Below are 27,554 nucleotides of genomic sequence, written 5' to 3' on the forward strand. Positions count from 1 at the left end.
CCCCCACTCTCCTCACCTCCTCCCCAGACTTCGCCCCTCTGATCTTTTCGATTACTTCTCACCGATCTCTCCTCCCTAAAGCCATCAACGGATTACCTCTGTACACACTGATTCCATCAATTTCCTATACCTATCGTCTCTCTCCCGGACCCCACGCACATCGATTTTCTTCCACCCATAGCATCTCTCGTCGACCCTACCGCCAGAATCTACACCAACACCGATCGATCTCCCTCTACTATACCCATCCTCTCCCTCGCTCAAACCGGAACCTAAATCAATATCTCTATTCTCCTTTACCCCGAACCCACTTGATCTCTCTCTACTATATTCATCCTCTCCCTCTCTCTAATCACCAGAAACTAAAACATCTCTCCATTGATTTCTTCCATCCATAGACCTCCTCTCTCTCTCTCTCTCTCTCTCTCTCTAACCTCTCTTAACTAGACTCTCTGTCTCTCTCCCCCCCTGTCTGACCTCTTTTAGGTGTTTGGTCCCTCCACCATCACCTGTTTCTACTTAATCCACGACGACTGCCAGTGATTCACCGACCCTGAGCGCGCTGCATTGGTACCTCTCTGCCTTGCAATATTCTGTTGGTAATTTTGGTGATAGGCAGGAAATTTCACTATTGTGTTGTATTGTGGTGATAATTATATATTATTCACTTTGTTTGCATAGTGACCTTTACACTACTGTACCCCTTCGGATTATTCCTACCATTGCCTTAGTTGGTTTTGTCTAATTGCTAGCTGAATTGTTTTATTATATCTTGTTGTATTTTGTGTACCTATATTTGGTGTTGTATGATCTTGCCTATACATGCTGTATTGCCTCTGTCTGCATATTGTTCTTGTACATTATTGTATTGTTCCTTTACATCACGGTACCTCCTTTGGATTTAAATATTCATACCATTGTCTTAGTATTTAGTGTATCATTGTTTTGCATTATCTACTCTTGCTTATTGTTTTATTACACTCTTGTACCCATTAGTATAGTGGGACTGACTATGTAGTGGCCTGGTCTATTATGGTCTGACCTGATTCTTGTGTACCTATTTTGTTTATCTATGCAATGTTTTAAATAATCTCTTGGTACGCTACCCTTTTAACCTTACTTTTCGTACTGCATCTATAAACTATATAGTATTTCTCCTATTTTGGTGCATCAGGTAGGTAGCCGGCACTATATTATATCCAGCGAATCCCTTTTGCATGGATCCTAATAATTTTTTTTTTTTTTTTTGATTATCCATTATCTTTTCTTATATCATGCCCTCTCATACTAATCTTGTTCGTAAGCATAGGATTAGATTTGCATCCTGGAACATTGGATCATTGACGGGCAAGAGTATGGAGCTGATAGATGTTATGCAGAGAAGAAGGATTAATGTTGCCTGCATTCAAGAAACGAGATGGAAGGGCCACAAAGCCAAGGCGTTAGATGACTTCAAACTGTGGTACTTGGGAAATGAAAGTAGGAGAGGTGGAGTGGGTATAGTTGTGGACAAAGACCTTAAGAATGAAGTAGTGGATGTTAAAAGATTTGGAGAGAGGATCTTATCTATCAAACTGGTGCTAGACAACGAGGTTATCAACATTGTAAGTGTCTACGCGCCTCAGGCAGGCTTAGATGAGAGTGTTAAAATACAATTCTGGGAACACATGGATGGTTTAGTGCAAGGTTTTGGCAAGGGAGAGAAAATTATTATCGGAGGTGACCTTAACGGACATGTGGGCAAAGATCGAAGAGGCTATGAAGAAGTTCACGGAGAATATGGGGTTGGGGAGAGGAATGAAGAGGGGATCTCAGTGTTAGACTTTGCGATAGCGTTTGATATGTGCATCGTAAATACCTTTTTTAAGAAGAGAGAAGAACATTTAGTTACCTACAAGAGTGGACAACATGCAAGCCAAATAGATTTCTTCCTAACTAGAAGGTTTGACAGACTTCTATATAAGGATTGTAAGGTTATTCCTAGAGAGAGCTTAACCGCTCAACATAGAGTGGTGGTCTTAGATATGTACCTTGGTACGAGGCAACGTAAGAAGGCGAATCAGGTTTGCCCTAAGATAAGATGGGGGCGACTACAAGGAGTTCTCTTAGAGTCATTTATCGATAAAGTAACTCTACAAGGAAAGTGGGACTTTAAGGGAGATACCAATGAGATGTGGATTGAGATGACGACTTATATTAAGAAGGTTGCTAAAGAAGTGCTAGGGATCTCAAAGGGTATGTGCCTGGCCCCTAAAGAGACTTGGTGGTGGGATGATGAGGTCCAAGTAGCCATTAAGACTAAGAAAGAGTGTTTTAAGACCTGGCAAAGGACTAGCGAAACAGAGGACAAAGTGAGATATTATGCAGCTAGAAAGGAAGCTCGGAGGATTGTGGGAAAAGCTAGAGCGAAGAAATATGATGACCTTTATGAAAAACTTAATACAAATGACGGGAAAAATGAGATCTATCGGATAGCTAAAATAAGAGAAAAGAAGAACAGAGATCTGGACCATGTTAGATGCATTAAAAGTGAGGATGGTAGAGTACTAATACGAGATGATGACATTTTGGAGAGATGGGGTGAATATTTTTACAACCTACTAAATGGAACTATCTTGACCGATAGGATAGATTCAGAAGTAGAGAGGAATACTCTTGAAGCCAACCCATGCCATGGGTATCTACAAAGAGTTGGTGAGGCCGAAGTTAAAGAGGCCCTACCAAAAATGAAGGTAGGTAAAACACCGGGACCGGATTAGATCCCAATTGAAGTATGGAAGAGCTTAGGAGTACAGGATGTATCTTGGCTAACCAAGCTGTTCAATAGGATATTTAGTACAAAGAAAATGCCAGATGAGTGGAGGAGAAGCACTGTAGTCCCGACTTATAAGAATAAAGGTGATATCCAGAACTGCAACAACTATAGAGGCATAAAACTAATGAGTCATACCATGAAGCTTTGGGAAAAAATCATTGAAGCCCACATAAGAAGAGAGACTGATATTTCGGAGAACCAATTTGGTTTTAAGCCAGGGAGATCCACAATAGAGGCTATTTACCTGTTAAGGAGGCTTATGGAAGTTTTTAGAACTAACAAAAGGAACCTCCATATGATCTTTATAGACCTAGAAAAGGCCTATGACAGAGTCCCTAGAGAGCTCATTTGGCATGTCCTAAACAAGAGAATGGGCTCAAGTAGCTATGTGGATTTAATTAAGGACATGTATGAGGGCGTGGTAACCAGTGTCAGAACTGCAGAGGGCCAAAGTAGAGAATTCCCAATTACAATTGGGCTACACCAAGGATCAGCTCTAAGCCCTTATTTGTTTGCACTCATCATGGATGATTTAACCAGACACATCCAAGATGAGGTTCCTTGGTGTATGCTTTTCGCTGATGATATTATTTTGATAGATGAGACAATGGAAGGGATTAATGCAAAATTGGAATTATGGAGATGAAGCTTGGAATCAAGAGGGTTTAAGTTAAGCAGAACAAAGACAGAATATATGATGTGTAACTTCAGTCAAACCAGGAGCGGAAATGAAGTGGTGAAACTTGAGGAGCCAGAGCTACCACAAAGTGAATGCTTTCGATACCTGGGGTCAATCATTAATAAAGAGGGTGATATAGAGGATGATGTTTCCCATAAAATTAAAGTGGGATGGATGAAGTGGAGAGGTGCATCGGGAGTGTTATGTGACAGACGCATGCTTGTTAAGCTTAAAGGAAAATTCTACAAGACAATAATAAGACCAGCTATGACTTATGGGGCAGAATGTTGGGTAGTTAAGAAGAATAATATAAATAAGATGAGTGTAGCGGAGATGAGGATGTTGAGGTGGATGTGCGACAAGACCAGGAGAGATAGAGTAAGGAACGATTGTATTAGAACTGATTTGGGAGTTGCACCAATCCAAGACAAGCTCCGTGAGAGCCATCTGCGGTGGTATGGTCATGTCCAACAGAGACCCATAGATACACCAGTAAGGAAAAGTGATCAGATTCAACTTAACGGAGCTAAAAGGGATAGAGGCAGGCCTAAGATGACTATTGGTGAAGTAGTAAGAAAGGATATGCATGTGGTAGGGCTCAATCCTAGTATGACTACGGATAGAGTTGTTTGGAGGACTAGGACCGGTGTAGCCGACCCCTTGTAGGGGGATGTTCCTAGGATGCTGCTTTGACTATTGCTTCAACTTTTACCTTTACTTATTTTCCTTTTTACTTTTTCTTATCTCTCTTACCTCCATCACTGCCTTAGCATCTATTGGATCCATGTAGCCGACCCCATTTAGTTGGGATAAGGTTATGGTTGTTGTTGTTGTCACTTTAATAGGTGAAGTCTGACCCATCTTCCAGTTTAAACTTTATCTTTTTCTCTACACCTAAGACGTTCGCACCATAGGCAGACAGCCAATCCATGCCTAGTATCACATCAAAATCATTTATATCCATCTTTATTAACCGTGCGGTTAGATTCTTCCCACAAATTTCAATTTGACAAGGATTGTAGACCTCCTTCAAACTCACGACACTCCCTGTCGGTGTGCTGACTACTAACTCATGCCCGATATCTCTTGGTTGTTCTTTCATCTTACTCGCAAAGGTTGAGGAGACTAAAGAGTGGGTTGCGCCCGAGTCGAATAGTACTCGTGCGGATTTGGTTGAGACATTCAGGGTACCTAGGGTTCTTAGCTAATTTAGGTTACATGAAGTAAGACAATTATTCCCTGTAGTTAAGTAGTGTTAAGCAACATACCTATCAATACGTCGGGGTTTGCCTCAGCTTCTTCATTCGTCAAAGCGTACACCTTTCCTTGTGTCCGATTATCCCGTCGTTGAAATGGCCTAGTATAGGGCTGGTTTGATGAATTGTTGCCATATCCACTCGATCTACAATCTCTGGCCATATGTCCTTCCTTGTTGCACAGATAGCACTTAAAGGGTGGAGCACCAGGTGTTGAAGCTTTGCTCGCTTGACTTGTTGATGGTTGGGCTGGCGAAGCTGCTGTCGTTGCTTGACTCGTAGTAGGTTGAGCAGGTCGAGTGAATGTGGGGTGAAAAGATTTCTGACCTACGCTCGGCCTACGATACAGAGTTGGAGTAGGGCTTGAACTTGTTCCTCGATAAACTTTATTTGGCCAACCATAGGTTTGAAAATTATTTGGCCTTTTATTCAAACTAGATGGCGTCACAGTCTTTTCTTTCTCTTTTTCTTTGAATTTATCCTCCAATGTCTTCACCTTATCAACCATTTGAGCATAATCCCGAATGTTCATAATTAACAAAACTGACCCGATCTCAGTTTTGAGTCCCTTCTCAAATTTCTTGGCCTTACTAACTTCCCCTTTTAGGTGGTCTGGAGAAAAATGGAACAGATCTTCAAATCGCTATTGATAGTCCAACACTGATTTAGTTCCTTGCACCAGTGCAATAAATTCTGCTTCTTTCCTATCCTTAAAACTCTTAGGGAAATAGTTCTTGAAGAAAACTTCCTTAAATTGTTCCCAAGTGGGATTTGGGTGAGCAGCATCCAAATTAGGCCTAGTTGCCTTCCACCAAGCTTTGACTTCATTTTGCAACTGATAAACAGCATAAATAATCTTTTGTGCTTCCGTGCACTCGAGTACTTTAAATGCCTTTTCCAGGGCACTGATCCACCGCTCCGGCTGCTTTGCTTTTAATGTTATTTTTGAAAATGCAGGCGGTTGGAGTTTCTTGAATCACTCCATCACCTTGGTGGTAGAATTTTCCGCTAAATGTTGAGGTACTGGTGGTGGAAATAGTACGGGTCGATTCGGTGGTGGTGGTGGTGCAGCGCGTTCATGCATCATAGTTGCAAACTGTGTAGACATCTGACCAAGCAACTCTTGTTGTTGTTGCATGGTCCGTATCATCGTGGTCATGAATGCAGTCACGTCGTCGGCTGCCACACTTTGCTGAGGTGCTGCTGCAGTAGCTTGTGCAGCTGCTGGTGCTTCTGATGAAGCAGCTGATGCCTCAGAGTTTTGAGCCTCAGTTCCATTGGGCAGCTCAACCTCCGGTACAACTCTAGGTTGTTTACCTTTACGACCTCCACGAGAACTTCTAGTGTTGACCATTGTTGCTTCTCTAAAAAGAGGAGCGAGTTCAATATTCCCAATTTCATCTATGGGGGTAAATAGTTGTTTCCTAACTAAGCAGGTACAAATCCAGTCCACAGTTCTAATGAGTATCATGAGTCTCACCAATAAGGTGGAATTGTTAGCTTCATTATCTTGGTTTGTTAGGTGATGTATTTTATTGAATACTTTGTGTTTCTCTTTCTTATGCATTTTATGTGTCAATATGCTATGCATGGCACTAATGAAAATTTTCAGATTTTTAAATAAAGGCTTTTAATTAATTACCTGATCTAGCAGGCAAGCATCTCCAGCTTCTTCCCGGTCACAAATTCCATCGCGTGCAAATACCCTATGTCGGCTGTAACCTCTTCGACTAATGTTAAGTAGAAATCCCATTCTCCTTGCTCGGTAACTTCTGCAAGAGCTAAGTATACTACTAGTAGGTTCTCGGCACGGGCTCGGGTATCACGTATCCTAATCAACCTCCTTCTCAGTTGCCTGATAAGTTGCATGACGTCAGGGTTTCCAGGCTGGCTGAGGTAATAGGTCCTGTCACATCAAATGGTTCTAGGCATAAAGGCATACTTAATTAAAAGAATTAAGTACACAACTACTGAAACTTAAACAACTAAAGATCAATGAAACAAATTCTTGGGTTGGCTCAAGGTACCTTAGCATCTAGGTGTTCGATTTGCTACGAACCCCATTAGGTCCTATTCTCAACTATCCAAAGCCTTGATTAGGATGAGATCTACGCTTCCCGTACTTACTAATCCCTTATTACAACATACTTACATATCTAAGTTCTGTTTGCATAGCAGCACACCAAGCAGTTCGTACATCACAATATTTAGACATGTAGTAGCTAGGTAGTATACACCAACCATTATACACATTTATCATATATTAAATATTTATCATAAACACATCAACAAAAGTTTTTCTTTTCTTTTTTTTCCAAGTCCTATGTGTTCTATACAACCCTTTACAGAAATTTCATCCCTTTGGGTTTTAGAAAGTTGTGTTTGCTTAGTACTTATTTAATTATTATATTTTTTTTATACATATTTTTTTCAAAACCATCTGTGAAAGTTCATATTTTATGTTTATTGAGGTTAATATGGTCAAATCTCAAGTCCCTACATGTAAACAACCCAAAAACAGCAATTCTGCACACACTGGGCGATGTCTCTGGGCGTTGCCACATCGCCCAGAGAATTGGGGAGCAGGTTTTTAAGTCCGAGAGGGGCCCATTTATTTTCTATTCCCTTCTAAACTCTTCTAAACTCTTGGGAAAGGTTCTTGTAGGGTGAGGGGGCCACTTTTACACCAAATCCTTGCGATTCTCCGGGGTTTTCGTACATCTACACGTGTTTAGGTATGCTTGCTTAACACTTACCCTATTTTATCTCTTCCTTTTGGTTTCCTATTGTTTTCCTTGCCCTAACTCTATTGTTCTTGCTATTCATTGTAGGAAATGTCTTCTAGTCGTCGTACTACTCGGAAATTGGTAGCCCAAAAGAGGCTACGAGTTGAATCCGAGGAGTCTTCCTATTCTTCTTCGGTTCCACCATCATCTCCTAGAGAGGATTTGTCTTCTGAGGAGCCAGGTTTCGATCACCATCTTTTCTCCAGGTATGAGCATGCCAAAGAATGGAAGAATTTTGCTTCTGTAAAGATAGTGAATGGCTGGGTGGTACGGGTAGAGGACTTCCACCAATATGGCCTCTTTGCCAAATTCAATGCCCTAGGTTGGGCATCGATGCTATCCCCTACCGAGCCTTGTTATCCCAACTTGGTTCGGTACTTCTACTGTAACTTCATGCCATCCGGGGCGCAAAACTTTTCACTATTAAGTAGAGTCAAGGGAGTGGATATCAGGCTGTCCACTGCCCTGTTGGCAGAGATTTTGGGTTTACCAGACACAGGAGAGCGGGTGTACTATCAGCTCCGTATGGATATTTCAAATATGTTTTCCTTGGAGACCAGGAGGACGGTCTTCGAGGCTTTGACAGGTTCAGGGAACACACCTAAGTCTGAGACTGCCTACAGACCTAGTGCCAGGGTGATCAGTAGGTGTGTAACCTACAATATTTATCCTAAGGGTGGAAACAAGGGCAGTATTTCCATGATGAGAGCATACATTACCTACTGCCTCTTGGAAGTTGGTCAGGGGGGTCCAGTCATCAACCTCCCGTATCTGTTACTTTAGGTGATGCTCTATCAAGCACGGAACCCAGCTGATGGGAACCTTCCCTATGGGAGATTCCTCACCTTGATCTTTCGATATTTTGGGGTTCCATTGGAGGGCGAGTTCATTGATAGGGTCCGATCTAGACCTATAGATAAGACTTCTATCTTGAAGATGAAAGTTCCTGGTGAGGATCCAGTAGAGGGTGAGGAATAGATGGAGATGCCTGAGGGTGAGCAACAGGGTAGAGAGCAGGGAGTGGGGCATGATAAGGATGTCCAGGGTATGGATGAGCAGAGGGACATTGAGGGTAACACCCAGGGTCTTCATGCAGAGGAGCAGGGGATAGGTCCAGATGATCTTGAGGGCTTTAGCACTCAGTTTACAGACTTACCTTCTTACGAGACGACCGGTGCCACTAGCTCACAGGTTCCAGGTCCTTCTGATTGGGCACAGATGATGACACACTTCCAGAGTCTTGGCACTCAGCTCTCTAGCTTGGCAACTAGAGTGGATCGGGGCTTTACTTCCTTGGAGAAGAGAGTGGGGTCTGTGGAGCAGTGTCTAGATTTCTGGGATAAGTTCTACAGAGTTGACTCTCGCCAGACTCAGCCTCCGCCGAGCGATGTACCTCCTTCTGAGTAGTTCCAGCAGTTCTGGACCTTCTCTTGCTACGTGGTCATGATCATCTTAGTTATTTTTTTTCCTATGCTTATGTATTTTTCTTTCTTTGTTTTCAGTTTATGTATTTGTTGAATTGCAGTTATGCAATCAAACCTTTGTAATTATTGCTGAGTTAATGAAAATCTTGCATCTTTACTTAATTGCATCTACCTCCCCTGTGGTTTTTAATTCTTGCATGTTTTATTGTTTAAAGCTCCTAGTCTGCAATCCATAATCGTAAGAAGAGCCTCACGCTCTGATACCAAGCTCTGTCACACCCCAAACCACCCCCTAGGAGGATTGGGTAGGTGACCCGAATTACATAACGGCAATCCGCCAAATCCCACAGATCTAGAAGCAGTGCTTACGATATGGAACCACAACCATCTTTTCCAAAGGCAAGATTAGAGTGTCGCAGGTAACTACAACTTAATAAACAAAAGGAAACGTAGCGATACAGGGAAACGGCGATAATATATACATATAAAAGGTTAACATTTCCCATCAACCCACATGCAAAGAAAACAAAGATACAAAGCTGATATGTACAGTACTACATACATAAACATATACAGGGCGAGCATACTCAACCCCAAAAAGGAAAAGTAAAAAAAAAAATACAACCAACAAGTCAGAACGGGGATAACTCCAGATAACCCAAAAGGAGTCCCCAAGTCAAAAAGCTATCATGAACACACTTCAATGGTCTTCATCAACAACCACCGAAAATGTGTACAAGATCGGTATGGCTTCCGTCGGGGTCCACACCAACATCATCATAACAACCAAAAGTCTCCTCCTCAAGATGACCCGCCATGCCACAGCTGCATCCACCTGCAAAATCATCTAAGGAAAAACATATATAACAGAGTGTGAGCCCCACTGAGCTCGTGAGCAAATAACATCAATCATGCATGCATATGCAATCACAATTCACAATTCATATGATCCTACATGATATGCAAGTCCAGATTTTATTATTAACCACCTACCATTACAACTAAGTCGGGTCTGTGCCACTACAATTCCCCATACATGTATCCTTGGTGCGGGCTTCTAACCCCTCCCCGCGATACACCCATTGAGTTGTTGGAGAGGACTAGTCAGCTCCCGCATTCGTTCACCAAGGTCAGCCTGACCAGCCCTCTATGATTAACCCGTGGGACAATCCATTTCTTTCTTTCATCTCTTTTTTGGCTTATAGCCTATGTGCACCATTTCGGTGTTCTATTCATTTCATGCACTATTACTGTTTTCTTTTCATTTCTTTTTCTCTTTTCTCATATTTTGATGGTCGCCCCCACAGGCATCCAACACCTTAACTCCTGTTGGCAAGGGTGCGTGGCACGGGTGATGAAACTCTAGCCCCATGTCTATATGGCATCGTATGAGTCAAGCGGTGTCAATCGTACCCCATAATACGGGCTACCACAGGCCCGATTTCCAAGCCAACTACAGCATCTAGTGTAGCAGACACTCATCAAGCAAACATTCTCTAAGTTGATCAACAGTCATTCAATATGCAGTGATTTAAATAGCTTTAAACAGAAATAAATATCACAGCATTTATAATTCCAATTCTTAATTAGCCGGCATCAGAGCATGATTACATTTACACATATGATACTATTATTCACTCAATAGTACTTGGCTCTAGGTACTCAGTCACAAATTCAGTTCCAGCAGTTGTCTGGTTGTTGTCCTCGAGCACAGGATCAAGTCCTAGATGTAAATCAAAAGTTGCCATGTTAGGTTATCAGTCTGTCATTAGAAGTCCTAGGGTTACCCTAACCTTACTGGGTTGACTCGGGGTTCAATTGGTTCACTCTTGGAATCACTAGGCCATGCCTTGGGGCCTTAGGTCAGGCCCTGGTGCTTTAACCAGTGTCAGTGGCACCAAGGGTAGAATAGTCATTTTGATGGTTGTACCTGACCCTAGTCTAAGATATGCTTATAGTGCTGTACACAGCTTGTTTGTGCTGTAGGACCAAGCACAGCAGGGTTACCTTTACTTGCAGGGCCCACTAGGATTCCAAAGCATTCTCAATAAAGAACAGTTGTGAGGAAGGGTATTTCAGTCATTTCCCACCTTCTCACAGTGTCCAAGGGCCAATAGGTGAGAAACCCTAAGTCTGTCCATCAAAACAGCCCATTTTCCATCACTGGGCAATGTCTCTAGGCCTTGCTGCATTGGACAGTGCCTGCAGAATCGATGCAGGCTGAGTTTCCAAGGTGGGGCCTGCAAGGCTGAGCCCTAAATGGATCCCTTGCATGTCAGGGGGGTCTGGTAGCCCCTGAGGTGGCCTACCTCATGGTCACCTTTAGGCTGACAATGGCTGCCCAAGTAGCCCAGATGAATAGTATTCAGGGTTTTGGCTAAGCTTGGGAGTTGGTTTCAACCACATGCAGGGTTGGAAAAGCATGCCAAATGAGGGTCCAGGGCTGCAATCATCTAGGGTTTGATCTCTACAGCCCTAGCTAGCACCCAGGACTCAAATCAGCTCATCAGAAGTGAATCTGGGCAATGCAGCTGTGCACAGCCAGATTCGGCTCACAAGAACAACATAACTAAATGTTTAAAATGCATAAAAATATTCCAGATCTTCCATGCACAAGGTCTGCATGGCAGATCTGGACCAATACTGGGCAAACCCTAGCTAGTTTGGGCTGCCCAGAGAGCGTAAACACAGAAAATCAGAGAGGAGAATGGGAACAGTAGGTGTTTATAGGTGATTTTATACCTGAGCAAGGGTAGGAGCAGCTCGAGCTCAGGCTGGTGCAGGGTTGCAGTAGACTCCCCCTCTTCTTCTTCCTTCCTTCTTCTCCTCCTTCTTCTCTTTCTCTCCATTTTCCTCTCTTTCTCTCCTCTCGGTTTCAGCAGAGAACAAGAGCTCTAAATGAGCCTAAGCCTCCCCTATTTATAGACCAAGACCAACTAAGGCCTGTTTGGTCCTTAGGTCCCTTTTTAAAAATCAGTTTTTAACTTGATTTTGACTGATTCTGGGCTCACTGGTGGGGTCCACAGTGAACTGAGAGCATGAGGTGGTCCCTCAGACTCCCCTCTATCAGTGGAGGGTGCCCATGTTCATATTGGGTGGTCCCCACAATAAAAATAATAAAAAATATGCAGAATCTGTCACTGGCTGATGTCACTGGGCCTTTGCTGCATCGCCCAGAGAATTCTAGCAACTGAAACTCAAAGGGGCTTGCACAGGGGTTTGACCCTAAGTCAGGGTATTGTCCCCACAAGCCCATTAAGGGTTTTTGGCACATTTTCCATAGGTGGGTCCCATAGTATTGGGGAGGAGAGAGATTACCCAGGGTTCAAGCCATACATCAGGCTGTGAGCTGTGCAAGTGCAGGAGTCTGCTATCCATCTTCTAACAGGTATATAGGAGGACTTGCACAGGGTTTCTTCATTGATCCATGTCACTGGAGTAATGCTCCACAGTGATCCTAGTTGCATGGTCAGGGGTTCCTGTTCTTTAACAGAAATTTCAGCCAATCAGGGGCAGGGTTTGACATTGAATCCCTCAACCTTATACATATTCATCAAGGCCAAGAGAGGCAAGCCAGTGTCCATGGCAGAACCAATTCAACCCTTGTCCGTGCGGTTCTGGCCGTTCCTAAACAGAACCAAAACCTAAAATCAAGGAGCCATCGCACGTGATAATGGAAGAATAACCACGTGACCAGCACCTTAAGAAACAGGCAAGAGTGGACGAAAGAACCCAGAGAGAGAGAGAGAGAGAGAGAGAGATGGCTTCGTTGCTGAAGAATGCGTTGAAGACGATTAGGGAGAAGGGCATCGGAAATGTCTTGAGGGAGCTCAGGGAAGAAGGATACACGTTAGTTCCCCCCCTTCCCTTCTGTCCCATTTTTTCATACTCTAGATCTCATGTAGGAAATTTTTTAAAAAGTGAATACAAGAATGAATTCTTTTGATTCTGTCGTTGCGTTTTCAAAATGTGTATCGAATTCGCTTGTGAATGCTGTTTGAAATAATTTATTTGGGTTTAGATGCTTTTGAATATTTATGATTAAGAGGAAGAAAAAGAAGAAATCAAGCTCTGGATTTTATTTGAAACTTTCGCTATTTATTTTTTATGGTTAAACGTTTTGACAATTAGATTTGGTGAGATTATATGTTGCAGAGATTGGCTTGTGGCTATTTTCTTCTCATGGATTTGAGTTAAGTTTCCCCATGATCATGATTGTAAATGTAAAGATGATTTTTTTTTGGGAGATTTAATGTTTGACCCCCTCCGCTGACAAAGTTACGGGAAATGAAAAAAATTGGCTCAATAGAAAAACCAACTTGTAGAGTATAGATGAGAAAATGGAGTAAATCTGTAAAGATGTCTCTATTGCAAAGAAAAGGGATGCTTATAGGTTTTTATGGATAAATTCTTCCCTTGGTATACTACAAATGACAAGCATACAGACTGCAATATGTTTTTTCTCTGAAAGGAATAAGTAGTTCTCAAATAGTCAACCTGCCCACCCCACTCATTTTGATATAATTGGATCTTCTATGTGGACTATATATAATGATGTTTTTATTGAGGTCTACCTGATTGCAACTTTTGTTGTTGGATGTTCTAACTGGCCTTTCACATTCTTTCTGAAATTACCCTAGGCTCGAATACACATATCAACCTGGGGAAAAAGGGAAGAGGGGGAAGTTAAAGAAGAAACAAAGGAAGGTAGAGGGGGAAGCTCGTAAAATCATGTTAATGATTTCATTTAGAAAGCATTCATAATATCAGGAAGGGAAGATATCCTTGCCATATCGTCTGAGTTTACTTCAACATCTATGAATAGAAATCACTACTATAGGAGTAAGTGATGTTGGTACCTGCTTTAGTACTCCAAATTACTTAACTTGGCCTCCATATGGGTGTGGAGATGGACATTGTAGCTCCCTTGTGTTAGTGATTCTCTGGCTATGGCATTCATATGTGAAATGTTTTCTTCTATAGAGCCCATGTTTCTTTTTTGTCATTCAACCTGAAGTTCCTGATTAAAAAAAAATAAAAATCTGAAGTTCCTGTTTCCCTTCTATTGTTGTTTCAAATTATATTTCTATATTCATGTTACATGACCTATTTCCTTTGTTTTTAAATTGTGCAGGAAGTGCCTTTTGGATGGAAACCTTTTGTAAGTCAATTTTCTATTACTAGCCACTTTAGAGATTTTTGAGTAAATCTCATATTGAGAGGCTGATAGTTGATGATACATATGCTTCTGCTTTGTAGATTATCTCTGACCATCCTATAGTTGGGTCAATTCTTAAGGTTTCAGAATGAGTGATTAAAGGTGGCTGTAAGAAAAAATTGACAGGAATGCATAGGCCTACTATGCATTTGGAAGGTTTAGCTAATTAGTGTAGTATAAGCCTATAAGGTCAATCTAGCTTAGTTTTGAACAAATAAAATAGAAGAATCGAAACACATTTTGTCAAAAGCAGTTAAGGACTGTCCAATGTCCAATGTCCAATGTCCAAACATGAGGTATGGCGTCAATCAGCCCCAATTCCTCTACCCCCCTCCCGCGGAAAAAAAAAGGGTGCTTATGAAGTTCAGACTGTCATATTTGCTTCAAATTAGAAATTCTTCCCCTCGCCCAATCTACTTGTTACATGGATACATTTGCTGTATGAACAGCAAAACTGGAAATTATGAATCTCAATAAGTTATTTGCTTTTTCTGGTTAAATATTTATATCAACTTGAGGCTTTTAATCAAGAATCTTAAAGTAGATCTCCTGGCATTTGAACAAACTCTGAAAGTTTCTTCCTGAAGATCAAAACCTCTTTGAGTATGCTACTTTTTCTAGTCTACAAAATTATCTATAGGTTAATATGGTAACCTAAAACATTGAGGATTTAACAAAACCTCACTAAGTATGTTTGGACTCTCCAAACTTGTACCACATGCAATCTGCTTGAAGTTCTTGCTGATGCAGAGCTGAAGACCTATTCACGTAGGAAGAAGACCAAGTGAGGAGACCAAACCGTGGCCTAACTTGTTACTGATTTACTGCTTTTAATACTTAGTTTTATTTCATGTTTTTTGTCTTTCGTTTAGTTTATTAAACCTGGTTCAATTGCGGTTTGTTGAAGTGTTGATATTAGGGGCAGTTTAGTCTTTTTTCCCTTGTTTTCTGTCAGTACTTAAGTCTTATGTACTGTCGGTTAGTTGTAGGGGCATTATTGTCCTTACCTTTATTTTGTTTTTGTTAGAAAAGGGTAGAAAAGGAAACTCACCCTTCTTGGGATTAGCATCAGGGAATATGGCACTAATACTGAGAAGGGATCCCTCTCTTCTCTTCTTGTTGCTCTTTTGCTTTTCTGATTCACCTTTATGCCCCTGTAAAGCATATCTATAATATGAGATACTTTCCTGAGCTCTCTAGTAAAGCATATCTATAATATGAGATACTTTCCTGAGCTCTCTAATTAACGAGAGTTTCAGCCTGCTCTCCTTTTCTCTCTTCTTCTTCTTTCTCCTCTTCCTCTTCTTCAACTTCTATTTTTCTGCTACTAACAGTTTTGATTATAAATATAATAGGGACAAACCTGCAGCAGAACATTCTGTTCTAGCCGCAGGTTCTCTCCCATCACTTTAGGCTTGCGTGCATCTTTTCTCTTTTCCTTTTCTATTTCTTCTTCTTCTTCTTTCTTTGATTAATTTGATCTGGTTATAATATTCTGATGTTCTAATTCTAACATGGTATCAGAGCAATTATAATCAGATTAGAGGACCCTCCCATGATTTTCTGTTGTTCTCTCCTTCACAATTTTCCCTTGGGGTGTGCAGCCACCTACTGCTGCTTTTGCAATGAGTCAAAACCACTTCTCTCAATATTAATGGAGTGTTTTATCCCTACCTACACTGATGGTGCTTACTGATTTGAAGATTCAATCATCTACAACCAAGGATGGATGTTTTTGGAACTGTGCTGATTCAAAACCCCGACAAAATGACTTATTTTGGATGGATGTTTTTGGAGCTGTGCTGATTCAAGGTTGTGATGCTATGGTTTCTAGTTGGTGATTGCAATTGATTGCACTTCAATTTTCATCCCTATGCTGCATATTTGAAGTTGGTGGTATTTGATATCAATCTCCCCTTGGCTGTTCTCTTCGATTTCTACCTTATATTCTGCTAGTTGTTTCTTCTTGCTGATTGGAGATTCAAACTCTTCTACCTACTGTAGTTAGTTGCTGCTCCTTTTTTACCTCTACATACTGGAGTTAGTTGTGTTAGGTGGTTCTTAAATCATCTGCTATTGCTTTGTTTCAAGAATTGACTGCTGCTGCCTTATAGGTGTTTGAAAAATTTCCTGAACCAGTTGCTGCTGCCCTAACTGTTTTTTTTTGAAGATCTATCTCTTGTAATGGCTGATACAAAGAATTCTACAGAAAATGTCAATGTTCAGATTACATCTATCAAACTCAAGGGGAGTTATAACCATAGTACTATATCTCGCGATATATCGGTATCTCGGGCCTACCGAGATATCTGAAATATCCGAGATATCGCGAAATATGCCCGAGATATTGCATTTTTTCTGCAATATTTCGGGGGTCCATCTCGGGGGGTATTTGGCCATATCTAGGCCTGAAACTTCATGGACAGCCTTATTTAAGCTTAATAAACACATTTAAACCATAAAATTGTAAAAATGTGAATTCAAATTGGTGTTTTGGGCTTGCACCCTTGATTGACATACGGTCGCCGACCCTAATGTATAAATAGTTAAATACACATGGATTAATGAAATCACAACTTAAGTTACAAATTACAAGTGCTAAACTGCTAATAGTAGTTACTGTGCCTCCCTGGATCAATCCCACTCATGCCTCGCCGAGTCGACGTCCATTGCTTCTCTGTTTCAAGGACATATGTGGACCACGGTATAGAATCGGAGAAGAAACGAGCGTAGTCATCCACAAGTGTTGAGTAAATGGAATCATCAACATACTCGTAGGTAACCTATCCTAGGATATAAACTAGGGTTACCAATCGATCCAATCCGTGAAGAAGATGATCCACTATGATATGATGTTGGCGCCAGCAAGAGGCGATGGCATTGGCCGCATGTATGGCGGTGAGGTTGGTAGCTAGGTCCGCTAGGGTATGCAAAGATGTTATCTACAAAAGATGATCCAAGATGTCCTCGGGAGGGATCGTAGTCATAGTCCCTTACCCCACTAAATCGCCATATGATGATGATCCATATCCATATCCACCGTAAGGTTGTGATGCACCATAATCCGATGCCAATGGAGTGGCGTGTGCGTAAAAGATGGGGCACGCCAATGTCGGTCGGTCCTCCTCCCTATCACCCATACTCAAACCACCAACAGAGCTAGATAGGTTATCAATGTCCATGTGATTAGGTTGCAATCTGTGTTTGCGCCTACGCTCCTCAGATGTATGTAGGGGCCTCTCGAGGGGGGGTGCGGGGCACGTGCTCCGTGGTCCGTATTGTGTGGCATGATCAAACCGTGTCTCTCCAGTGAATCGGAGTGGCTCTACAGTGCCGTATCCTGGGTCTCCTGGCCTACCACATAACGCCTCGCATCCGTCAAATTCTTCACCAAAGATCACCACCACCAACATCACCACCACCAAGATTACCACCACCAAAGATCACCATCACCACCACCAAAGATCACCATCATCACCATCATCATCATCATCATTTGAGGACTTAGACACTTCATCATCAGAACATGCCACCGGGTGGAATGGTATGGGCGAGGCTTCCTCGCATGTATCCGACCCTCGTTAGCCATATACTCGCCCACATCGCACCAATCTCGAAGTTATCATGGGGTCGGGCCTACCTCCCTCCTCATCCAACATGGCTCACCTCTATCCTCACCCAATCCACAATAGGGTCCTCATCGTCCGAGTCAACTTGAAAGATGTCACTAGATCAATGGTGCCCCGTATCCCACATGTCCCATGCGTATGTGTGCAGCTTAGCCTCAAGTCAGAGCGCACATACACCATGTCGATAAACGTTGAGACCCCAACTGCTGCGTCTCTGGATGGATGAGCGCAAAGGTACTCCAGCTTCTTCTCACAACCAGATGCGTAACATGTTTGGGCAAGGACTTTAATTGCTATTCTTCTTAAGTTTTCAGCCGATTCCCCATACAACACCCACCATTCGGCCGCATTACAAGTTTACAACAAAAAGACATGTGTCAAATGTCGTTTCAACTTTCAACTTTCAAATTTCAATACATATGTAATTTAAAACTTAAAAGAATTACCAAGATCACCACGTGCTCGCTCTTGATCGCAGCCCCCGCTCCAAAACTTCCCAATGCATCCCTAAATACCTTGATCTACACCCATGTGGAAAATTAGTAAGTACTTCTTCACTACTTATTTGAAAGCATGAATAAGTTTTGTTTCCAAATGAACTTCACTTCATTGTTGCAAATTGCTTGTAAGCACCATCCGGCTCCAACTTCTTCACTACTTGTTTCACAAAGATCAATAAGTTGAGTTTCCAACCCAAGCCTATTGTTATATTGATACTTAGGGTTCAAGTAGTATGCTGAAATATGACATATAGAATAGAGGTATTGTCAAATGCATAGGTAATTAGTAAATAATAATACTATGAATTAGTAAACATAAAACAAATTTACTCACCAGCCTTATGCAGTGGATGCATAAGTTGATTCTCCCAACGAGCATTTATGATATCTAAGAAGTGTTTGCTATGCGAGGAGCCACACTATAGACACTATCTTTCATCAAGTCTATTGCAAGATATAGGACTGGCGTGGTTGGGCCCTTCGGAGCGGAGTCGCAACGTGTAGAACTTTAACTACTGGCTCTAAAACTTTCACCACTTTGCTTAGTTTGGTCCAGAAGTCCTCAGATGACATCGTTGTTTGTGCTTCCCTCCCATTTGCAGTCTTGGAACCCTTCCATTCAAACCACTCCTCAGAAGCAAACATGCTTCTCAACCCGGCCTTCTTTGTCTCAATGCTTTTGAGAGCAATGTAGTTGGTGGCAAATCTTGTGATGCCAGGCCTAACCAAGTCACCCCCACATTTTTCCCTCAATAGATTGAGTGCATAGGAGTGGTTGTATACAAAGTTGGTGACTTGTCTTGCACTTTCAACCACAGTCTTCACCAACTTTAACTTTCCCATATCTTTTAGCATTAAGTCAATGCAATGGGCTGCACAAGGAGTCCGGAAGAGCCGGTACTTACTATTGTTCATCATCTTCTCACCGCCGACTTGAAGTTACTTCCATTGTCGTTCACATAACTGGACAACATTCTCAATACCCACATCTTTTTCCACTACTTCCTTTAACAATCAGAATATATTTTGCATCCTTTATCTCTTTGGATGCATCCACGATTTGAGGAACACTGTCCTCCCATCACAATAAACCATGAAATTGATGATGGACTTTCGTAGGCCCAGTCCATCCATCTGCAATTATAGTCACCCCATATGTCTCCCACATATTCCTCATCTCACTAATGTACTCATCAATCTCACTCTTTTGTTGAGGTAGATAAACATTCATTACCTCATATGGGGTGGGGCCCTTGAATCCTGGGCCAGCCTCTGTAATGGTATCTATCATGGTATCATAATGGGGGCCTTGTGCAGTGTTTGCTGGGATGGTATGGTATAGCATCCACTTAGCTATTGATTCTTTAACCAATCCCTTCATCCCCTTCCATGCTCCTTTGATTCTGGGTTGACTGCTTCCTTTCTTCTTATGCAATTTAGGATCGATGTTGATGGTGGTACTGGATGCATCTGGTAGAGGTATTGGGGTTGCCTCACACTTTGTGATCTTTTAAAAGGATTCAAAGTTCTAGGACCTCCAGAACTGCCAGCTCCTCCACTACCCCCTACTCTTTGTCTCTGCTGATCATCTTGAAAACTTACTCTGCTCCTTGAAACAGTCCGCCTAAAATCCCTAGCCTCCTCTGCTGTTTGTATGTCATCAGGTACTGCAATGTCATCATCATCATCATCATCATCATCATCATTGTATCGTCTTCCTCCTCCCATCGAACTCCTCACTGTATCCTCAAGTTGTTCTCTTATCCTTTGCTTGTCAGCCTTCCTCTTCTTTCTTCCCCTCAAACTATCACCAATCTCCCTGGCTACTTCAGTAGGGACCATTTGACAACCTACAACATCTTTAGATCTTCCAGTCAGATGTTGTTTAAGTCTACTGGACCCACCTCCCATAAATTGCATGTGACAATAGTTACATATAGATTTTCTCTTATCCCCATCAATGGGAGTACCATGTAACCATGCAATGTCACCCCTATCTTTGGCCGATGGTCTCTCTTGTTCCCTCTGTTCTCTTTGTTCCCTCCGCCCCTTTTGTTGACTACTTTCCCCCACCTTTTGCTTGCCCTTCGCACGTTGTCTATCACGATCCGCCATAATGATACTTATTTACTGCAATGTAAGTAACACAAATAATTAAAAAACTTAATGTAGATGCACTTCAATTGACACTTTTAGATTACTAATACACTTGTATAGTTATTTAATATTTTTCCCCTAACCCTTATATTTTTCACATAATTAAAACCAATTTTTTATATATAATGTTAATATAAGTATTGACCTAACACAACAAAACCAAAAATTAGTAAACATAATATACATGTAATGCATCTCAAAACATATAGAAATAACTTTCATATTTTTTCATTATTTTTTAAACTTAAAACTCATATTTTTCCTTATTTATTTATGTTTTTTTTATTTTTTATATATTTTTCTTAATTTTTGAAAATTAAAAGAATTATTTAAGAGCAGAAAAATAAATCCGAAACTGTGAAGCCGTAGATCGGTCATTGGTGTCTAACATATATTTAATTCATTACCATCTAAGTCATATTACCCCTAATTATTTCCTATTTTAGTTGTAGGAAAATGAATTTTTAAAACCAGAAAAAAAATAAAAAAAATACACATGGGAAAAAAATTTCGACACCGTGAGGCTGTAGATCGGCCTCCGGTGTCTAACATATATTAATATCATCAACATCCAACAACATTTGTACAAATTTTTTTTTAAAAAAATAGTTTTAGAGAAATAGAATTTACCTTAAATAATGAAAATAGGCTTGGATGATGAGCTTAGATGACCCTCCAGCGTCTTCCGCGACAAGGAGCTTCAACAATGCTTGGATGAGGCTTGGAAGGGAGGAAGAAGAGAGAAAATTTGAATTTCAGCAGCTCTCGGTCGAAATATCGACCAAGACCTGCGAAATATGGAATTATAAGGCTCTTAATGTGACACTATTTGTCACTTTTACAATATCTCGCGATATATCGTGAGATCTCGCGATATATCGTGAGATCCACGATATATCGTCGATATATCACGATATATTGACGAGATATTGTATTTTTATGTTTCGGAAGTGTTTCGTATCTCGGACATATCGACATTATGGCTAAGGACAAACTTAGCTACATTTTTCTGACCCTCCGGCTCCAGATTCTAAGGATTACAACACCTGGGTGAAGGAGAATGCAATTATTCTGATTTGGTTGTGGAATAGCACGGAACCCGACATTGCAGCTAATGTCATGTTTCACACGATTGCTAAGGGAGTGTGGGATGACTTGAAGGAGACATATTCTCAAGAGAAAAGTATGACCCGTATTTATGAGCTTTATGAGAAGCTATTCCACTTCCAAAAGTCCGATAAATCTCTTTAGGAGTATTACAATGTTTTAAGGGTGATTGTGTCGTTATGTGATAAAAAATAAACCCTAATTAGAACTAATAGAATAGTGGTAAATATGGATCGAATCCACGGGGAACTAGAAGGCTAAAATGCTAAGGATGAAATATAGTCGTTTCAGGTTTGATTAAACTAAACAAAAAGCAATAATTTAATTAACTATAAGGGATACTAAAAATCAAATTGAGAGATGAAAGAGAGAGACTGTCTTCAGGTTTCGAATCCACATTGATTGATTCATTAGTTAATTTATGGCATATACTTACGGTTCATTACAGCTACAAGCCTAATGACACCACAGAATGATAAATTACAATTCGACCTAGTTATAACCTATCTTGCTGATCGCTATCGTCTTTCGCTTTTGGATTAGCACGCTTAGTTCGGTCAGTTATAGACTATCATCGGTTTCAATTATAATCACAGGAATATTATTACTTGAATAGAGAAGATGAATCACAGAAACAAATTCCCTGAACTGGATTTAGCAATAAAATCCATTCAATGAAATAAAATTATAAGTCTTAGCATCAAGCAATCAAATGTATCATTCATAAATTTAATTAACAAAATTCAATGCTTCATCTACACCTAAAGACAGAAGAGCGACTCATGGGGCTAACTGACAGGGGGCAGCAATGAAGATCTTCCATGAACGTGATACGCAGGTAGAGAGCTGGAGCGGCTTCAATGGTGAGGCTGGTCTTCTTACGGAATGCTGTCTAGGAAAATCCTTAGAAGAAGAAGAAGAAGAAAAGAGAAGAAGAGACGATGAGACGAAGGATGGAATGATGGTGAGTGGTACTCTGCTTGGTTGTGGATGTTGGAGAGAGGATTCTAGAAGGGAGCAGCCATTCTTAAAAAGAAATATCATGGAAAAACCAAAGAGAGCGTGAGAGTTGGAGAGAAGAAAAATGAGGGAGAGAGAGAGTCCGTGAGGGAGTGAATCTGTAAGGGAGTCGTGAGAGAAAGTTGGGAGAGAGGAGAGTAAAAGGGACGTGAGAGAGATAGAATTATGGAAGGAGAGAGTTTTTTTTTTTTTAATTTAAATCTAAAATCAACCTAAATTCTAACTTGGTCAAAACCCTTTTTTTGAAAATATCTCTTTATTCTGGCTCCGGATGGACCCAATCCGAGAATTAAAATTGCTCCAATTAATGTTCCGAACGATATGAGCCCATTTTTGTTTTTTAACAGTCTGGGGAATGGAAACAGAACTTCCTTTCGGTTCTCCCTGAAAACAACCATCTTTTTTTAAACCCATTTTAAAAGAACTCGGAAAAAAAATTCAAAAAGTGAAAAAGAAATTAATATCGGATATCTTCTTAAAATTTCCCAATTTTTTGAAATTACGATTATGCCCTTGTGCTTGATTTTCCTTTGTTGCCCAATTTCTTGGTCATACTTCTAATTTAAGGTGAAATCTCTTTAATGCCCTTGGGTTTTCAGTAAAACTTCTTCCCATCTCGTCCTTGATCACATGTGAGTCGATCCATGGGTAAACCGGTGCCTAAATTGCATCAAATCCTTCCATTCAACATTTTTTATGCGCATGGCCCTGTAACACCCTGCAATCACAATTACATAGCAAAATGGAATTAATTAAACCAAAGATATTAAATTGGAACCAACAATGAAATAGAAATTCAATGCATAATTACAGCTCGATCACATTCCCCAACTTGCACTTTTGCTCGCCTTCGAGTGAAAGAAAACAAAAACTACTCTGCATATCACTCCTTCAGCTTAATTTAACTACTTAGAAGCAAGCAAAATCATCCTCAATGAATTAATAGCAAGGACCCTTAAGCATGTCAATAAAATTTAACAGAATTCCAAACAACGAACAAGAAACTATTCCAAGTTAGCCAACTCCTACTCATGCTTTCAAAATCATTCATCTTAAGCTATGTCATAATGTCCAAGTGTTACACAAGCCCACTATTTATTATCATGCTGTATTTTTTTATTATATATTTTTTTCTTTTTTAAAATTTTTTTTTTTAACTTCTTCAATCCGTGCAGTGTCCTGACCCCTTAAGCTTTCTAGATGGATCATGTAGCGAGCTTTGGGTCAATTACTCTCAAGCCAGAGGGCTTTAAGGAATTAGGTGTAAAAAACACCCCTCAGACTTACTCAATCAACCCAAATAGGCTATAAGTCAAGACTGGATTAAAGAGTTAAACTTGTTTTTTTTTTTTTTTTTTTTTTCAACTTTCCAACCGTTTTACGCGAAGCTCAATGCTTATGACAAAGAGACCCGGTTACTGAGTAGGAAGTCTTTTTTTTTAATTATTTTTTATAGACATTCCAACTATTTGACTTGAAACTCAATGCTTGTGACAAAGAGGCCCGGTTACTAAGGAGGAAGTCATAAATGCATGATTTTGGAAAATTTTCAAACACAAAGGCTTGCATAGTTGCACATGAATCATCATAAACATTCACTAAAGATGAAAATTCATATCTCAAGCAAATATTTAATCAACAATGGAAGAGAAATAATGTTCTAAGTTTAAATAACTGGTATAAACATCAACAAACTCTAGAATCACCTGCTATAACTCCTGATAACGACATTGACTGCTCTAGATTGGAACAAAATTTCATCATGAATTCGCAATAAAGATCAGAGTTCAAAGTTGTGCCCTCCCCAACTTAAATGACATTGTCCCCAATGGCATGCAAAAGAATATGACAATATAAAACAATGGGAAACATATAAAAACAAAGGGAAGGAGCAATACAATCTTGTGAAGTGGAGCACTACAACCATCAACCCGCACCTGCCATGGCTATATACTGTCTACCTGAAAAACCAAGAAAAACAAAAACCGAAGTAAAATGGTGGGTTGCCTCCCACAAGTGCTAAGTTTATTGTCTTCAGCCAAACAAAGAGTGGGGGCTCAAGAAAACTCATAAATCGGGTCAATCAAATCAACAGAGTCAATGACCTGCCCATCTATAATACCATCCACATAGGGCTTCAGACGGTGCCCATTAACTTGAAAAAAGTGCCCTGTTTTTGGATTTTGAATGGTAATAGCACCATGGGGCGACACTTTAATGATTACAAAGGGGCCATCCCAACGAGAACGAAGCTTACCAGGAAAGAGGCGTAACTTGGAATTGAAAAGCCAAACTTTCTGCTTGACTTCAAAAGACTTATGGACAATATGTTTATCATGTAAAGCCTTTGTCCTAGCCTTATAAATATGTGGGCTCTCATATGCATCATTGCGCATCTCTTCCAACTCTAAGAGTTGAAGACGACAGGTGGAACCAGCTTTGACCATATCAAAATTAAATTGTTTAATGGCCCACAAAGCACGGTGTTCCAACTCAACAGGTAAGTGACAAGCTTTCCCAAATACCAATCGGTATGGGGACATGCCAATGAGAGTCTTGTAAGCAGTACGGTAGGCCCTCAATGCGTCATCGAGTCTCAACGACAAATCTTTCCTATCCGGCCTAACCGTTTTCTCAAGAATGCGCTTGATCTCCCTATTGGACACCTCTACTTGACCACTTGTCTGCGGATGATAAGGCGTGGCAACCTTATGAGTAATAGAATACTTCCGCAGTAAAGCCCCAAAAATCCAGTGCTTAAAATGAGAGCCACCATCACTAATGATGGCACGTGGAAATCCAAAGCGACTGAAAATATGGCTCTGTACAAACTTAACCACTACCTTGTGATCATTGGTTTGAGTGGCCAATGCCTCAACCCACTTAGACACATAGTCTACCGCAACCAAAATATACTCAAGGCCGAAAGACGAAGGAAAAGGTCCCATGAAATCTATACCCCACACATCAAAGATCTCAACAACTAGAATAGGATTAAGGGGCATCATATCTCTACGAGACATATTTCCGACTTTTTGACACTGGACACAATTGCGGCAAAACTCATGGGCATCTCTAAATATAGTAGGCCAAAAGAAACTACTCTGTAAAACCTTGGCAGTAGTTTTCTTACCACTAAAATGCCCTCCACATGCAAGAGTGTGATAAAAGGTAAGGATACTATGAAACTCACTCTCGGGGACACAACGACGAATGACTTGGTCAGGACAGTACTTGAACAATTCCGGGTCCTCCCAATAATAGAACTTCAGCTGTGAGAAGAATCTATCTTTCTCTTGCTTACTCCAACCATCAGGAAGCTTCCCGACAGCTAGGTAGTTCACAATATGTGCAAACCAAGGAGAAGGAGTATGAGAAACCGCAAACAATTGCTCATCAGGGAAGGATTCTCTAACCAACTTAGTGGTGGAGGGAGACTCAACTAAGATCCTAGACAGATGATCTGCTACCACATTTCGGAACCTTTCTTTCCCGAATTTCTATATCAAACTCTTGCAGCAGAAGAATCCATCTAATCAATCTAGGTTTGGTGTCTTTCTTGGCAAGTAAATGCCTAAGAGCAGCATGATAAGAATACACCACAACCTTGGATCCTAAGAGATAAGACCGGAATTTATCGAAAGCAAACATTACAGCTAGCAGCTCGTTCTCAGGGGTAGTATAATTTAATTGGGCTTCTGAGAATGTCCTGCTTGCATAATATATGACAATGGGTCTTTTGTCGACTCTTTGTCCTAACGCAGCTCCAACCGCATAGTTAGATGCATCACACATAATATCAAATGGCAGTGACCAATCCGGGGGCTGGATTATGGGTGTTGTAGACAATGAAGCTCTAAGGGTATTGAAGGCTTGGAGGTAGGCATCATCAAAGACAAACTGTGCATCCTTGGAGTTCCTTGAGTGTGATCAAGGGGGAAGGTAATGGTGTATGATCCAATCGACAACTTGTATGTGATCAAGGGGGAAGGGATTGGTTTAGGAATTATTGTGGGGATTTTGGCAATCTAGAAGTAATTGAGGTAGGTGTGTTCCTTGTCATTCTCATGTTCATAATGTCTAAAATATGAGATGATTGATGTAGATGGGAAGGGAGTGTTCTCTTTTTGCTCACAATCTCTGCCCCACTCTCAAAAGAATAAAAAGCTCTTTTCTTTCAAATTTAATGTTGTGGCCCTGAGTCATGAACTAATCCTACTAGGGTTTATTTGTGCCATACACTTAGCTCGACTTTACTAAGCCTTAGCCAAATTGCAGGTTCAGCAGGATAAATCTCGTCTTGCTACTCCACTCTATTTAGGGTGATATCTTTTATCAACTCATAAATAAACTTGGTCTTTGTTACTCATGTATGATCTCAGTTGACTTTCCCTCTTCCTATCAGCTATTGCTGTGACTTCTCACACATTCCCTTAGCTAAATTGCAGGGTCAGCTGGATAAGTCTCGTCCTGCTACTCCACTCTATTTAGGGTGATATCTTTTGTCAACTCATAAATAAACTTGGTCTTTGTTACTCATGTATGATCTCAGTTGACTTTCCCTCTTCCTATCAGCTATTGCTGTGACTTCTCACACATTCCCAATGCTGAAGCTCTGTCTGTAGAAATACATGAATTAAGCCGTGGGAAAATAATTAGGGTTAGTTTATGTATTTTGTGGTTTTAGGGTTCGAGGTGTTGTAAAAACTCAAAGCAGAGACTGGAATGTTTAGTAGAGCATATTGATCCAACTGATGCAAACTGATAGATTAGCTAGGTTGAATCATTTGTCCTCAACATGTGGCAAACTAAAATAAGAGATGAATTATTTAAGAACATGATTGGTTCATTCTTCACAGGAATAATCCTCAGCCGTCATGAACTTCTTTAAGTTGGTCCAGAGATGGTAAGTTGATTCTCGTATCGAACCTTGATTGGATCTTTGATGCTTTAGAAGAACACA

At 40.7% G+C, this 27,554-nt stretch overlaps 2 protein-coding genes across 3 annotated transcripts in view; both read left to right on the plus strand.

Annotated features, from left to right (window-relative positions):
- The first annotated feature begins 1,274 nt into the window (after window positions 1–1,274).
- Window positions 1,275–9,083, plus strand: LOC122665422. The gene is made up of 3 exons (XM_043861571.1): window positions 1,275–2,204; window positions 7,582–7,742; window positions 9,062–9,083. The coding sequence occupies exons 1-3, from the start codon at window positions 1,275–1,277 to the stop codon at window positions 9,081–9,083; spliced, it is 1,113 nt and encodes a 370-aa protein (XP_043717506.1).
- A 3,565-nt stretch (window positions 9,084–12,648) lies between these two features.
- LOC122666274 (probable NADH dehydrogenase [ubiquinone] 1 alpha subcomplex subunit 12) overlaps window positions 12,649–27,554 on the plus strand; it is a 47,456-nt gene continuing 32,550 nt past the window's right edge. Inside the window, exons 1-2 of one of the 2 annotated variants that reach the window (XM_043862447.1) lie at window positions 12,649–12,809; window positions 14,095–14,121. In XM_043862447.1, coding sequence (XP_043718382.1) covers window positions 12,721–12,809; window positions 14,095–14,121 — 116 coding nt within the window. In that variant the 5' untranslated portion in view covers window positions 12,649–12,720. The remainder of the gene's footprint in view (window positions 12,810–14,094; window positions 14,122–27,554) is intronic. The other variant, XM_043862448.1, reaches the window with a different exon arrangement.

This window comes from Telopea speciosissima, chromosome 6 (assembly GCF_018873765.1).
Source record: "Telopea speciosissima isolate NSW1024214 ecotype Mountain lineage chromosome 6, Tspe_v1, whole genome shotgun sequence".
NCBI classification, from domain to species: domain Eukaryota; kingdom Viridiplantae; phylum Streptophyta; class Magnoliopsida; order Proteales; family Proteaceae; genus Telopea; species Telopea speciosissima.

Bases quoted from the DNA above. Each gene is read 5' to 3' on its own strand.
- LOC122665422 (XM_043861571.1), top strand. From the start codon at position 1,275: ATGCCCTCTCATACTAATCTTGTTCGTAAGCATAGGATTAGATTTGCA. The intron at 2,205-7,581 runs GTTGCTAAAGAA...TATTCATTGTAG, and splicing joins TGACGACTTATATTAAGAAG to GAAATGTCTTCTAGTCGTCG. The intron at 7,743-9,061 runs GTATGAGCATGC...GTTGAATTGCAG, and splicing joins GATCACCATCTTTTCTCCAG to TTATGCAATCAAACCTTTGT.